Here is a 16,052-nt window from a genome sequence, read left to right on the forward strand (position 1 = left end):
ATGACTAGTTATTTCAGTTGTCTCAGTACTGTGTGTGTCATGTAAGGGATATAGCTATTGTAGAGAGGCTTGGACGTGAAGCAAAGATTCATTAAAATGCTCTAATAACTATTTAAAGCATAGAGTCTTGAAAGTGAAATCCAACTTTACCCAAGGATGAGAAAATTTTTGCCACTATAAAATGCAGATCTAGTCATGTTTCCTGGTAATGAGAAGGGGCTAGGAAAAATAATTGGGGTTTTTTGGGGGGAGGGAAGATAGGTGTTTGTGTTGCATCTTATATTTTTAATAAGTTCATCAAAGTTACAACTCATTAAACTAATATCCAATGCTATGAACTATTTTTAAAAGTTTTTAATTAATCTGGGTTGAATAAATAATATAAAGAATTAAATAATCACATAACATTGTACAAATGTTTATGATTTGTTCAATCTCTTTGTTTTGAGTCTCTATAAAAACACTTTTTCTATTTTAACATGCCATCTCAAATTAGAAATTTCTAAATTGTATTAGTAAACATAATGCAGTAACATTTGAATTTCCTATCTTTATTTACAAACTAAAGAGAAAACATATATATATATACACATAAAATTTTCCTTTTCAAAATGATAAAATCTTAACAACTTCAAAATTTTGCACTTAAGAAAAGTGATGAATATTGATAGCTATGTGCACTTTTTAAAATGTGGACATGTTAGCAAACTAGAGAACTGACTTAATAACAATATTTTCCTTCCTAAGGAAGACCAAGCCCCCAAGTGATACTTGGGACTATGAGAGGATGGCTATAAGCAAGCTATAAGGGGCTTATGGATTTATCAGACTTGCTAAATTTACTGAGCTGTAAGACATCTCTAAGTATCTATTTTGATTGTAATCCCAGATGCCACCACAAGGAATGTCCTCCAAACTTCTTAGTCTGATATGCAGGTGAAAACACTTGATACATTTTTAAAAGAATTTGCTTTATAAAAGCATGGAAAAGTAAATGTGAGGTCTACCTTTATATTAAAAATAACATCTGTCCTGGAATTAAAGAAGTTATAAACTTGGAGGAAATTTGATAAGACATTTCCCCCTAAAACTGAATGTATTATGCCATCAATAGTAACACAGGCTTGAATTGAGTGTAAAGAAAGAACCCTTTTAGCAGGTATGCATTATGTATGTTTGTATGTATGTGCATATATATGTATGTCATTGTTGTATTCCCTAGACTCGTGTTTGTTTTAAAGAGGAGTGTGTCCCTAAAAGACCCTGTGAACAAGTGTTTCAGTACCGTGATGCCCCTGACAACTTGCATGCTAACTAGACTGACAATAGCTTTCATGCAGAGTTGAGCTATCAAGAATCAGTGTAATATCCCTTATCCTCAAGAAGATTATACTCCACTTGAGCAATACAACTTCTCAGAGAAACAGATTCTTGGTACAACTCTGTATATAATTTACAATTTCTTTAGTAATTGGAAAGGCTAAGGAAAGACCTCGTGCAAAAAAATGATTTCTGAAATGTACTTTAAAAAAAGCTAGGAATTTTCTGATACCTGAGTAAAGAAAGAGTATCTTTGACAGAAAGGGAGCATCTGTACAAAAGCATGGAAGCTAGAGATGGCATGTCACATATGGGGAACCAACCACCAGACCAGTTTTGTTGCTGTTCAGTTGTTTTTCAGTCATTTATGACTCTTCATGACCCCATTTAGGGTTTTCTTGGCAAAGGTACTGGAGTAGTTTTGCCATTTCCTTCTCCAACTCATTTTACAGGTGAGGAAACTGAGACAAACAGGGTTAAATGAGTTGGCGAGGGTCACATAACTGAGTGTATGAGGCCAGATTTGAACTCAGGAAGATGAGTCTTTCCAACTCCAGTCCAGTCACTCACCCTATCCACTATGCCACCTAGCTTCCCAGACCAGTTATACTGAAATGGAAAATATGCGAACAGAACTTACACTAAATAAGACTGGAAAGGTAGGTGAGAACCAGTTTATGGAGGGCTTTAAATACCAGGTTAAGGATTTTATACCTTTGATCTTTGCATATTTACTGTATTGGAAGTCAGGTGAATTTCAAATCAAATAATCTAAATGTTAATACAAGAGCAAATTGGAGTTTTTACAAAACCACACAGATAACAAAGGTTATAATATCAGAGGTTTAGAGGTCATCAAGGCCAACCCCCTCATTTCACAAATGAAAAAGCTGATACACAAAGAGATTAAGAGACTTACCTTAGATCACACAGGTAGGAAGGAGTAATATATGGTAGAGCTGAAATTTGAAATTGTATCTTCTTATTTGGAATTTGGTGCTCCATGCCATGCAGAGTGGTACCTAATTATTTTTTCTTTAAATTACAACTATTGTGTTTTGTAGTTTTGTATCCACCAGGAATTCAAACTAAATTTCATTAACCACTGAGACCCAAGTGAAATAACAAAATTTTGAGAAACGTGCATGAGGGCTATATGCAAATACATAGGAAGATTTTCAAGAAATAAGGAAAAGACAAGCACTTGGGGGCAGGGCACAGTCTGTGCTTTTAAACCTGTTTAGGGAAGTCTCTTGTGAATGAGTCATGGTAACTCATACTGCAAAGCTATGATTTCCACTTCCTGGAAATACAATATGCAGTAGATACTGACTGTACTCTGAAAAATTAAATTGCATTTTTTATTTCAAAGTAAATCTTAACCCTTACAGGTAGCCAAAAGCATAATAAAACATTCATTTTTTGTTTGTCCTTTGCTTTACTTGCAGTAGATGTTCAGCAAATATGTATTGAATGAATGAAGAAAAGGAATATAAACAAATCTGAATGGAAGCTTTTTATTCATTTCCTATAGTTGTTAAAATTAAATTATGCTTAATGATGTTTTTCAATCTAGATAAATTTTGAATAATTATCAAATAAGCTGTTTCTGTGGAATATATTCAAAGAAGAGGGAAAAAATCCATGTCTTCATTATCAAAATTGTCCAGCAGTTATATGTTTGGTAGCTGTAGTATTTATTATTGCCCCAATGAAATGGTTTATATTGGAGCTTACAAAGTTCCCATCTTTGTTATTTCAAATTGTGTCTTAAGCATGAGATCGTTGCTTCACACGGGCTTCCTGAGAACCTAAGAGAGTAATCTGGCCACATACTATATCCTGAACCTTGGCCAACTGTCCTGAAAATGTGTGCATTAGGCCATCAGGAGGACCAGGCAAAAGTATGAATGGACTGCTACCAGCTTCTGCTGGGAAAGCAATTCAAAACACATGGCCTTATGAAGCGGGATCAGTGTCATCAGTTTTTTTTGTTTTTGTTTTTTTTGACAAAGCACAGAACATTCAATAAAACAGGTTTCCAAAAACTGAGGCTTGAAAGGAAAACATTAGATCATGAAATTAATATATTGTCATGTAGTGCTAGAATCATTTTGAATTGTAATGAAAAATTTAATACTATGTTTTTGAGCAATTGGTAGTAAATCTAAAATTTCAAAACATTTAGATTTTTACAGAATTACTGTAATGTTTTCCAGGAAAAAGACTAGCTTTTTCAACATGTCTTTTTTAATTATTCTTTTTTTCTGGATCTATGATTTCACTGTTAGAGATAATTCCTTGTGAGAAAACTCTACCAGTACAGGTCCACAGCTGTTCTGTAACTTAGAAGCCAAAAGGTTAAGTGACTTGTTCAGGGTCACATAATTATTATATATTAAGTGACAGGACTAGAACTCAGGTCATCCTATCCCTTAGCACAGCTCTTATTCCATGATGCCACACATATTATTATCTTATAACAACAAAATTCATGTTAAATTGAGAACTACCACAAAACTAGAAAGTCTAAAAAGATTACCTTTATTTTTTGGCAGATCAGCACTATAACAGAACTCCCATTTTTTGGTGGCAATGAGTTTTTTTTTGTTTTGTTTTGTTTACTCTGAAGCCCTATGGTTAACCTGGAGGATGGAGGCTATTTACAGACCAAGCACAGTAAGGTAGTTTGTCTGGCAATCAGGTTTACAAATGACTGCTATGACCTCTTTCCCATGCCCTGCTTTCATTTGGGGCCACAAAAAGTCTGGAACATAATATGGCTGGAAGTTGTCATCATACTATTCTTCCTCTACCATGCCCCATTTCAAGTAAGAGCTGAGGTATATTACATGTCAGGAAGATACCTGTTACCCTTGAAATAATAGGGAGGGAAACAAGACTCTGAGTTCTAGTTAAACTTTACAAAAGACTGGTTTTGGACTCCAGGTATCAAAAATTCCAGTTATCAGCCTCTAAAAAATGCTCCATTCCTGATATGGGACAGTGTTCAACACATGGATGGTGTGCTTCTATTTTTAATATCTTTTTTATATTCTGAAAATGAGTGAAAACAAAATCCCTAGCTCACTTTTTCACATAAATGTTAGATGCCTGTCTATGTTGTATTTGATCAAGAGATAAACAGATTTGGAGTCAACTTCTGCAAATTTAAAGAAAAGTTATAAAGCTGGCCCCTTACCTTGGGATGTTATGTCAAATGAGTTAACTGTGATAAGTCAGAAGGCCTGGGCTGAAGTTTTGGCTTGGTTACTTTTTAGCATAAGACCTTGAGCAAAATACTTCTCTAAGCTTGTGAAGGCCAAATGTGAGAAACTGTATATAAATTGCTTTGTAAATCAAATAATATTATATAAATCAAACTATGTTATTAGTATTGAGAAGCTTCACACACACACACACACACACACACAAAATACCTTCCAGCCCTGGATTCATCTCGAAGAACAATGCTAAAAGTGATTTAATGGCGGTAGATGGAATAACATATTATGCGATATTTGAATTTAAAAAGTACATTAGTCAGATACTTGACAGATGTTCAAACAGAATGGTGTATTGTTGTTTGACAGTGGTGCGTTACATTACATTTATTTTGTTCTCTAAAATGAGCTTTTCAATCTTAATGCAGGCTTGCCAAGACCTATCCCGCTAAATTAAAATTTCTGGTTTAGGACTAGTTGTATTATAATATGTGAAGTGATATATGAATGTGTAATCCTGTTTTGTGACACTCAAGTACGAGTATCAAAATGTGGTCTCACAAGTATCATAGGTATAATGCAGTTATTATGTTCTCTTTGGATTTAGAGATAATTTTGATTTGAAATTTGATTGTCAGAGGACAGAGTGGGTGAGAGGGCTGAATGTTGATGCAAGAAAACACTTCAAATGATCAGATACCCCTTAGTTAATATAAAGTAACAACTTTGCTTCCGGTTATGTGAAAATGATGTCTAAATGGAGCTGTTTAATGAAGTCCAGTCCTGTGGTTTCTCTTCTCATAGGGTGAAAAAGCTCAAGGAGACCCTGGTGGCTGTGCAGCAGCTGGATAAGAACATGAGCAGCCTCAGATCCTGGCTTGCACACATCGAATCAGAGCTAGCTAAGCCCATCGTCTATGACTCCTGTGACTCTGAAGAGATACAAAAGAAGCTTAATGAGCAGCAGGTAAAACTTAAACAAAATTAAGGGAACGAAGAAGAGTTTTGGTTTGTTTTTTTTTTTTAATTCTGAAATGGTCTGACTCCTGGTAGTGGGGCATGATAACAGAGAAAACACAGTAAAGTGAATGCTTGGGCAAACAGCCTTCCTGTCATTACAGAGCAGAGAAGGTGTTCTAAGACAGAAGGCACCTAGAGCATCATTGGTTAGTTTCAATTGTCTTTGTCATGGGAGGTACAAAGGACAGCCCACTGATTTCTTCTCCAATGGAAGGCAAGGTATATCTGCCATGAATCATGCAAAAGGATATTTACTTTATTTGTTTTTGCATCCCCTCCTCACTTCTAAAAACTTAAAAAGCAGTCTTTTATCACTTGCAAGATTTGGAGAAAACTTGAAAAATAATCATGTTCTGAAGTTTTCACACTTATAATTCCTAAGAGTAAATTTGATTATTTCAAGAACTTTTATATGAATTATATTTAAGCTACCAGATACCTTCTTAAAGTCAATGTTGTATAATTGAAAGAGCACTGGAGTAAGGAAGACCTACATTCAAACTCTGCCTTAGATGCTTACGAGCTACATGACTTTGTGCAAACCACTTAATTCAGGTTGTTTTTGTTTTTCCACATAAAATAAGAGGGTTGAATTCAATGGGCTCCAAGGTTTCTTCCAGCTCTAACTCTGACCCTATGATCTTATAACATATTACTGACATAAATATAGCAATTGGGCATTTAGCACTGAAATATTAGGTTGAATCATGCGAAGATTGAAAGAGGATAAAGCTTATTTTCAGTAGTATTTAATAGAAGTTTCTTTCATATTTTATGAAGTATATGTGTATATGAAATAAATCTTGGCATCCTGCTATTCATCTTTATATCTAATATTTAGACATAGGTTTCAGATGATAAGCTCCATAACTTTACCAGAAATATCATATCTACCATAGTACCATTCAAGTTAATCAGTCAGCATGCATTTGTTAAGGGCTAAGTGCTGGGGATACAGTTACACAAAAGACAGGCTTCTCTCTCAAGAAGCTCACATTTTAATGGAGGACTACTCATCCCAAGTGTACTATTTCCATTGGATTCATCCCATTGGATTATTTAATCAAAGCCAGAGAATATCACATTTAGAAATCAGCTGGCTGGCCAGTTTGTATACATTAGACAGTGCCTGAAGACACCATTCAATTGTACTTACTGAATTTTGAGTAAATAGTTACAAAACAGACATTTAAAATGAGACAGAAAAGGTAGGAAGGATCCAGATTGTGGAAGCCTTTGTATTTCAAGCAGAAATGTTTACATTTCATTCTAGTAGCAATAGGAAAACACTGAAGATTTTTGAGTAGCACAGTGATGTCAGATTTGTATTTTAAAATGATCAGTCCCATAATTATGTGGAGTCTTTATTGGAGAAAAAAGAGACTCAGAAGCAGAGAGGTCGATCAAGACACTATTAAGACACTATTGCAATAGTCCAGGCAAAAGGCAATGAGATAATTCTCCCTCCCTCCCTCCCTCCTCCCTTCCTTCCTCCCTCCCTCCCTCGCTCCCTCCCTCCTTTTAATTTCCTTCGGCAAAAGTACACACACAAAGACACACAAAATCAGAAGGTTTCACATTGTTTTATTTAAGAGGGCACTGGCTACCTGTAGATTCTATGGGTTCTTCAAACCCTTAGCAGTGATCTCTTCAGTCAGACTTACCTTTACAAATTCCTGTGGATATACCATGCAATGATGTCTAGCTATAGTAGGACTTGAAATACCAACACAGTATAGTAAATTCAGTAACTTGGAAACTGGGTTCATACCTTATAACAATTACTATGATTCCTTTTTTAATTTCTTAATGTTTGAAATTAACCAGAAAATTGAGGATTCGAGGCACCCTTGTTATGGTGTTATATAATGGAGGGGAACAGAGTGAGACTTGCTAGTGAAAGCCTAGTCCTTAAAGTTTACACAGTATTATCTGCTGGCTGCCAAATGACATGAAGGCCTGGGCATCCTGCTTCCACAAATGATGATGGAGAGTGGCTTTACCAATTTACTTTGGAGCATATGCAATTATTCTCTGTTTCCTGTTGGCTTCCCAGATGGTGACAAAAAGCCATTTGTTTGGCTGCTGAGCCCAAACTTAGGGTGTATACAAAGGTATGAAGAGATGAAATCTCTCTCTCCCAACAGTTTTTAAACAAGTCTCTGTGTGCGGCTCATAGGCTCTGGGCTCACTTTCCTAACCCATAAGCCATAACAGGTCAAATCCCCAGAATTTATCTAGTAATACCTCATCTTAGAGTTAAAAGAATGACTCTGAGGGGTTGGGGGTATCTTTCTAGTAATGTAACTCATGAGCCCCCATTCTGTGTGTTCTAATTCCAATCAAACTGGGAATGTTTAATCTAGAGAAGCAAAGACTGATGGGGGACACAACAGCTATTTTCAAGTATTTGAAAGATTGTCATATTAATGAGGCATTAGACTTTTTCCATTTGATACCTCGAAAACACACACACACACACTCACACACACACACTCACACACTCACTCCATCAGGTCCCTATATAACCGTGAGCTATGAGAGGAAGATGTAAAGATAAACTTAGGCTCCATGTGAGTAAACATTTTTTTAAAAAATTCAAATGAAAAAACAACAACTCCCCATTAGAGCTGTCCAAAAGTACCTGAGGCTCCATTGGGTGTTATTGGTTTATTGTCAGAGACTAGATTTAAACTCAGGTCTTTTTTTTTTTTTGGAGGGGGGAAGGCCAGGCAATTGGGGTTAGGTAATTTGGCCAAGGTCACACAGCTAATAAGTGTGTCAAGTGTCTGAGGCTGGATTTGAACTCAGGTCCTTCTGACTCCAGGGCTGGTACGCTACTCACTGTGCCACCTAGCTGCCCCATTAAACTCAGGTCTTCCCAGCTTCAAGACTTATTTTCTCTCCATTATTCCACAGCTGCCTCAGGGTCAATGCTTTTTTAAAAGACTATAAAAGGAAATTTTAAATAATAATAGGTTGTCACAAAACATCTTTAATAATGATATCCTTTAGCATGTCATATGAAAATGTGAATCTTCCTGTTAGCAAATGAGATGGTACAATTTATTCTTGATGATGCATACATATGTGTATGCTGAGATTTCTCTGTTGTAACCATAATTATTATTCATTTTATAAGAATATTTTAAACCATTTCAACAGTGCTAATTTATTTGTCAAAGAAATGCTAAAGTTAGTACTTTCTCAAAGACAGATCATAAATATTTGAAATAATTTAATAAACAACCCCATGCTTACAGAAAACTAATTGATGTATGGCATGCTCAGAATTTTAATTAGATTTTTCTTATTTCTTTAATTATAGCATTAGTGTGCCTACATAGTTATTCTGATTCCACTATTATTGAAAATAATTTTTTCCAATTAAGCAAGTTTAGTTTATAAATGTAAAGTTTTGTGCCATGTACATCAAAGCACTTAAGTATCTGTTGATTTGATACTAATTTTTTCTTCTTAATTTTATATGAAATTTTGATGATATTGGGAAATTTTATTGGGTCTATCCAAAGTCTAGGTCTTTTTTTTTCCTGAATCAACACAAAGGAAGAAGAATGATCTGAAAGGTAACTGTTAGAAAATTCATTGCCCAAGGTCTGTTTTCCAATGTAAAGATAGATTTTTTTAGGTGTTTAAATTCTTTTAAATTTATTTCCCAAGTTAAATAATCATTAAGAAATATTTACTGATGAAGAAGAGTATGTCTCTTTGAAAGACCATCTGTTGCAATTTCCTCATCTGTAGTTTGGAAATAATTGTTTGTCATTTAATTTCTTTGTTTGATGTAATTACAATGGCATTGTGTAATGATCAACTGCTCTTCTTAGTGTCATAATAAAACAAAAGTTCCTGACACATTATACTAGCTGTAAGATTACAGATATTATGGTATTATAGATATTATATTATGTTTAGTGTATTTAGAGTGTCAAAGAACAAAAAGGCTTTGCCAAAGTTGTGGCCCTTGCCTTGGGCTAGGGAGACTGAGTCTGGGACTCACCAAAGGACCATAGAAGGATTGATTCTATCCTTATTCTCTCTGTAGACACAAATGTTCTAAAGAATAATTTCTTAATTTCCTTGATTTTCCCAGGAACTTAAGACAAACTATTCCTATATCAAATAACAGCAACAATGACCATAATAATAATAATAATAGCTAACCTTTATATAATGTTTTAAAATTTGCAAAGCACTTTACACTTACCTCACTTAATCCTCACAACTCTGTGAGATGGCTGCCATTTTTGTTCCCATTTTATAGATAGAGAAACTGAAGCTGGGAGTGGTTAAATGACTTACCCAGTATCATGCCACTAATAAATATCTATGGCAAGACTCAGATTCAAGTCTTCCTAACTCCATGTTCACCACTGTAATCTCTACACTATTGTATATGCTACACAAGCTGCTTCATAGGATTTAGAACTAGAAAGGACTTTTATCTATCTATCTATGTGAATGAGGAAACTGAGGTCTGAGGATAAGAGAAATGACCATGAACTGGGGCTGCTCAGTATGGTCACATGTTAGACTTTGTTAAACCCCGAGTATTATTACTTGGGTTGAGTTGAACAATAGATGCTGATGAAGACCCCTTAGGGCTCACTGGTTTCCCTCTCAACCTTTGGAAAAGACAGTAGGAATTCAGAAGATGGAGAATGCAGTGGACCAGGAATGTATGTGATCAGATCAGTTTCATGTTCACAACAGTTCTACCTAGAATGTTACAACTTTGGAAGATAATCAAATCACTTAACAAGGCCAAATTTTGCAGACAGAACCACAATTGTCTCTTTCATCGACATGTTAATGGTGGGAGAATTATATGGAGGATTACATGTGATGGTTGGAGAATTATCTTGAACATGCTCTCTTCCTCACCTAACCCATTGATGTTCCAACTATCCCATTAAGCAATGATGGAGAAAATTTGTCATACAAACGATACACAATTTCTTCTTTTCCTACATACACATTATTGAAACCTCAGTAAATATTGATTGATGGGAAAGAATGTATTTGAGAGAATTGAGACAAATGCCTTAGCTGGGTCTCAGTTTCCTCATCTGTTGAATGAGAATATTTGTAATATTAATAACCCATACTTATTGAGCTCTTTAAGGTTTTCATAGCACTTTCTTCAAAACAGTACCATGAAGTATGTAGCTACAAGTATTTCTATCCCCATTTTGCATTTGGGGAGGTTGAAGCCTAGGAGATTAAATGATGTATCTGTGGAAATACAACTCATAAATTTCAGAGGTCTAAATTAAACCTATGTCTTCTGACCCCTATGATGGATGCCAGGTTCAGTCATCTTTCTACTATACATACATCATGGAGTTGTATTGGAAAAGTGCTTTGTAATGGCAAGTAAAGTGGGACTTTTGTTGTCTTTTGTTTTGGAGTGCTTTTCAGTGCTAAGGCAATCAAGTGCCTTTGAGTCTTGCCTTTGTTTCAATCAAGAGTCTTTGATTGAATCGGGAGTCTTTAATGACCTGCTTAAATCATGGGAAGGCTTAGTTCACATGATTTTGAGTCCCATGGTTGTGATGCCCTCTGACACTAAAGAAGTGTGTATATTCTCTGAGGTTAGCGTTTTGTTTTGGGGGCTCACTCACTGGAAGAGTGTTGTGTGATTTGACCAGATGAGACTCTGGGTAGCTGTTAAGGAGCCCCCTGGCTTTGAAAAACCCAGATGTTGGTGCTTCTGTCTCTGGTAACCATGTATGTAATGTCTTGGACAGACAGCTAGAGGTCTGTCTGCTGATTTGTGTTATTTTGCTCTGTTTATATAATTTCTGCTTGTAATTTCTGTTTGTGTTTTCTCTGAAGTTCAGGATGCTGACTTTTTCCCCTGAACTAATTGAATGATATATGTATGTTCAATTAAAGTGAGATTGTTAACCCCTTAAAGTTGCTTTCCTTAGAAAAGCAGATCAAAGAACCTGTGCTAGCAGCACTCCTGTGTGCTGGTGTTATTGGTCTTACATAGCCACAGTAGAAGCAAGAAGCATTGTTGTTACATGCTTAAACCATTATACAAATGAGTCACTATTATTCATGTGTCTCTATCACTTAAAATTGTATCTTATAGTTTGTGTTGCATCCTCCAATGAATCATAAACTCCTCAAAATCAGTGATTCTGTCTTATCTAAAATCCCTGACTCTCCTAACACCTTCCGTTGTGTTCTACACACAGCGTCTCATTGATAGATGCTCACTGAACCTGTCAATTTTGTTAAAGTCCTCTCAATATGTGATTAAGATGTTTTATAATGATTCACTATATTAAAAATTATCTTTACTATCATCTAATTATCATGTATTAATATGTTAAAAAGTGTTTAAAGGAAGAACATAGTTGAAAAATGAATAATAATGATGTGAATGAATGAGAAGGAAGGGAAATGCTTTGTTTTGAGGTCAACCACCTAAAGTTTAGGGATGCAAACCATTTTTCATGTTTTCTCACATTCTCCGAGTCCTAATTTTAGTGCAACTTGTAAAATCCTCTTCCTCACCAAAAAAGGGAAGAAAAAAAAAGCTTCATGTTCTGGCTAAGAAAATACATTAATTTTTTTGGTCTGGGAGTCAGGGTTAGATTTCATACTCTCTTTTTCCAGGCAGATCAATGACTAGGAATATACTTGATTTTTGTTTGTTTTTGCTGCCAAAAGTGATTGCTACATTAGAAGTGACAGAACAAAAATGACTAAGAGGGAGTTGATGCCCATAATATGTAAGCATATAGTAAGAGATTCTCTAACCACACTTGATGAAAGCATTTCTCCTGACCCTGAAAACTATATCCTTAGGGCCTGAAAGACCTGGCAGATGTGATTGCTGAGCCACTTTAGGTGACATTTGAAAAATCATGGAAAATGATAGAGAGATTTCAAAATTGGAAAAGGGGAGATGTCCCAATTTAAACAAAAAAAGGCGGGGGGGGAGCAAAACCAGAATTTGCACACCATAGGCCACAATGGGCTTGACTTTTGTTCTTGAGGAAGATTTTAGCATGGATCAAATAAGAAATCATTAGCAGATATCTAAAAGGGGGAAATGATTACAAAACTGGCACGGATTCATCAAAAATAGGTAAAATTAACCTCATTAATCTCATTTCCTTTTCCCACAAGATTACCAAACTCATAGATGAAGAGAATTCTGTAGATATAGTTAACCTAGATTCTGGCAAAGCTTTTGATAAAGGATCTCATATTATTCTTGCAGAGAAGGTGAATAGATATAGATAATACAATCAGATTGACTCCAAACTGTATGAATAGATAGACCCGAAGAATAGTTGTTAATTACGGAATTCATCATGTTAGGAGGTTTCCAGTAGAGTACTGCAGAGATCAATTTTTGACACTATGCTGTTGAACATTTTTATCAAGACCTTGGATAAAGCCATAGATGTCATACTCATCAAATTTTCCAATGACACAAAGCTGGGTCAAAGACTCAGAATCCAAAAGGAATCTAATAAGATGAAATTCAGTAGAGATGGATGTAAAGTTGTTTAATTGGGTAAAAAATAATCAGTTTCACAAGTATGAGATTGATGAGTCGTGGTTAGGCAGCAGCTCTGAAAATAATTTGGATAATTTAGTCAACTGCAAGCTTAATGTGAGTCAACAGTGAGCTATCACACCTAAAAGAACTAATGAAGGGGCAGCTACATGGCGCAGTGAGTAGAGCACCGGCCCTGGAGTTGGGAGGACCTGAGTTCAAATCCAACCTCAGACACTTGACATACTTACTAGCTGAGTGACCTTGGACAAGTCACTTAACCCCAATTGCCTTGCCTTCCCCCCTGCAAAAAAAAAAAAAAAAAAAGAAATTAATGCAGTCCTGAGCTTCCAGGAGGAGGGAAATGAGAGCTCCGTTCTCCTCTGCCCTCAGCAGAGTATTGTCGTCATCTGTAGTATTGGGTTCAGTTCTGAGTTCAATGATTAGCAAAGAATATTGATAAGCTACAAAATGTCACAGGGAGGGGAGAGAGATGAATGAAATTCAGGCCAAATGGAGATTAGTTGAAGGAAGTGGACATGGTTAGCTTGAAGAAGATTCAGAGCAGGGAATGTGATCGCTGTCTTAAGGCTGATGACTGTAAAGTAGGGATTAGATTCTGTTTGTTCGTTTGGCTCCAAAAGAACCAAAAGCAATGGGAGGGTACAAAGAGGCCCATTTAGGCTCAATGCCAGGAAGAAACTTCCAAACAATCAGAGCTGCCTAAAGTGGAACAGATTATCTCAAGATGCCATAGGTTCCCTCTCCTGGGAAGGCTTTAAGCAGAGGATAGACAACCACTGGCTGGATGTGTCACAATATGGGGATTCCTATGGATTAGACTAAAGGGCCACTGAGATCTTTTCTAACTCTCAGAGTATGTGATTCTGTGAAGATCATCATATAAATAAGTGCCTGGAAGGCGCATCTTTGTATTTAGTATATCATGGTATTTTCTTGGTGTTCAACATTTCCTGGTATTCTCATTCATCCAAATCAGGTTTATCACATAAAAGAACATTTTAGAGAAATTATGTGCAAGAGAAAAAAAAAACAAAACAAGACACCATTCACTCTGATGCTATATATAAAACAAATAAAAGTTTTAAGTTTGTTAAATTTAAATTGCCGACTAAAAAATACATAGTTTCCTTTATACATCTTTATTAGTCTGGTAGAAGGTGGCAAGACTGTTTCCTGGTGAAGGCCACTATTGTGACATAGATAATTGACTCTAGAAAATCTGGGGTGATTCAGAATCTATCTAGATTGTATACTACATTTTTTTAAACAAAAATTATGATTTTATTAGAATGTGAAATTCCTCAAGAGAATTTGTCTGCCCATATACTCATAGAAACTCTGCAACTTATAATTTTAGAAGATTCCCCAAGGGGTTAATTGATGGATCAGGGTCACACAGCCAGTACGTGTCAGAAAAGAGATTTGAACCAATGTCCTTCTACCTCAAAAACTAGTTCTTAATCCATTAGGCCATGCTGCCTCTTGTAAGGCTCCATGGGGGTGTTCTAAACAACATATGGAATAGGAGAGTTGAAACTAGATATGAATGTTTAGAATACCTTGGTTTCCCTAAGGAAAATGTACTATATATATATATATGTATATATATATATATATGTATGAAAAAATCCATAGGTGAGCAATGGTAATAAAGAATCAACATATGGTCAACAAACAGGCCAGGACAGTGAAGCATCTTTTTTCTCTTTCTGCATTTTCTCTACCCCTTTCTTAGGACATAGTTTGGGTGAGTGACCAGACTGAAAGAGGCACCTCGTAGTTCTCCTGTGGAGATTTTGCTTCTGGTTACTGCCAGATTAGGGGACACATCTAATTGCTTAATACAGATACAAGCTGCTGGCTCTTTTATCACTAGTCCAGGGGTCCACAGTACTTAGATTATATTTGTTATGACAGAATTTACTATAAATTGCAATTATTTGCCTTTTAATCATGCTAGTTTGTCTAATATAGTCAAAACACCTACATATTTAGCATAGTAGTTCTTAACCAAGTATCTGTGAATATTTTATTAAAATATTTTGATAGTTGTATTCCACTTATAATTGGTTTTATTTCTAATCTCATATATTTAATTTTATACATTTAAAACATCATTCTGAGAAGAAGCCCATAGGTTTCACCTGACTGAAGGGCGGTTCATGACACAAAAATAGTTAAGACCCACTGCTATCTCTCTATCTATCTATCTGTCTGTCTATCTGTCTATCTATCATACTGTGTTGTTGTTGCAACAATTTGGCTAGCAGTTACTGTGGGGGTGAAAGACCAACACTAACCCAACAACAAGAACTGCCAGCACAGGTTCTTTTATCTGTTTTACTAAGGAAAGTAGCATTAAGGGGTTAACAATCCTACTTTAATCCATTATATACATATAAACTCACTTAGTTCAGGGGAAAAAGCCAGCACCCTGAACTTCAGAGCAAATACAAACAAATTACAAACATACATCATAAACAGACCAAATACCATTCATAGTTACCAAGAAACTATCAACATCTGGGTGAGCCGGAAGGCTCTTAGAGCTGCTGCCCAGAGTCCTGCACCAATACTCCTCCAGGAGTGAGAGCCTCTCAAATAGCTCTGTTCTCTCTTTTTATACACTCTTTAACCCTCATCAAAGGTCATCTGAGGGACAAGAACTTAGGCTCCTACTGTTGGCAACTCCCCTTGTTGTCTTAGCCCCTTAGGACCCTGAGGGCTTCATGCCCACATAGACTTAGCACCTAGTAATAGGGGTTTGGGCCTGAGGCTTTGCACCTAATAAGGCTCAATCAAAGACACTTAATTAATTTATCATTCTAAAATAGTAAAAAAGTCCCAACTTAATTGATATTACAGTTATTTTTATCTGTATATATATATATATATATATATATATATATATATATATATAT

The 16,052-nt window shown here is 35.7% G+C and overlaps 1 protein-coding gene across 2 annotated transcripts in view; it reads left to right on the forward strand.

The window, feature by feature from the left end:
* Positions 1 to 16,052, forward strand: part of SYNE1 (spectrin repeat containing nuclear envelope protein 1) — a 593,153-nt gene that overhangs the window by 539,754 nt on the left and 37,347 nt on the right. For both annotated transcript variants that reach the window (XM_036766002.1, XM_036765999.1), the window contains one exon: positions 5,349 to 5,511. In XM_036766002.1, coding sequence (XP_036621897.1) covers positions 5,349 to 5,511 — 163 coding nt within the window. The remainder of the gene's footprint in view (positions 1 to 5,348; positions 5,512 to 16,052) is intronic.

This window comes from Trichosurus vulpecula, chromosome 7, assembly GCF_011100635.1.
Source record: "Trichosurus vulpecula isolate mTriVul1 chromosome 7, mTriVul1.pri, whole genome shotgun sequence".
Taxonomy (NCBI): domain Eukaryota; kingdom Metazoa; phylum Chordata; class Mammalia; order Diprotodontia; family Phalangeridae; genus Trichosurus; species Trichosurus vulpecula.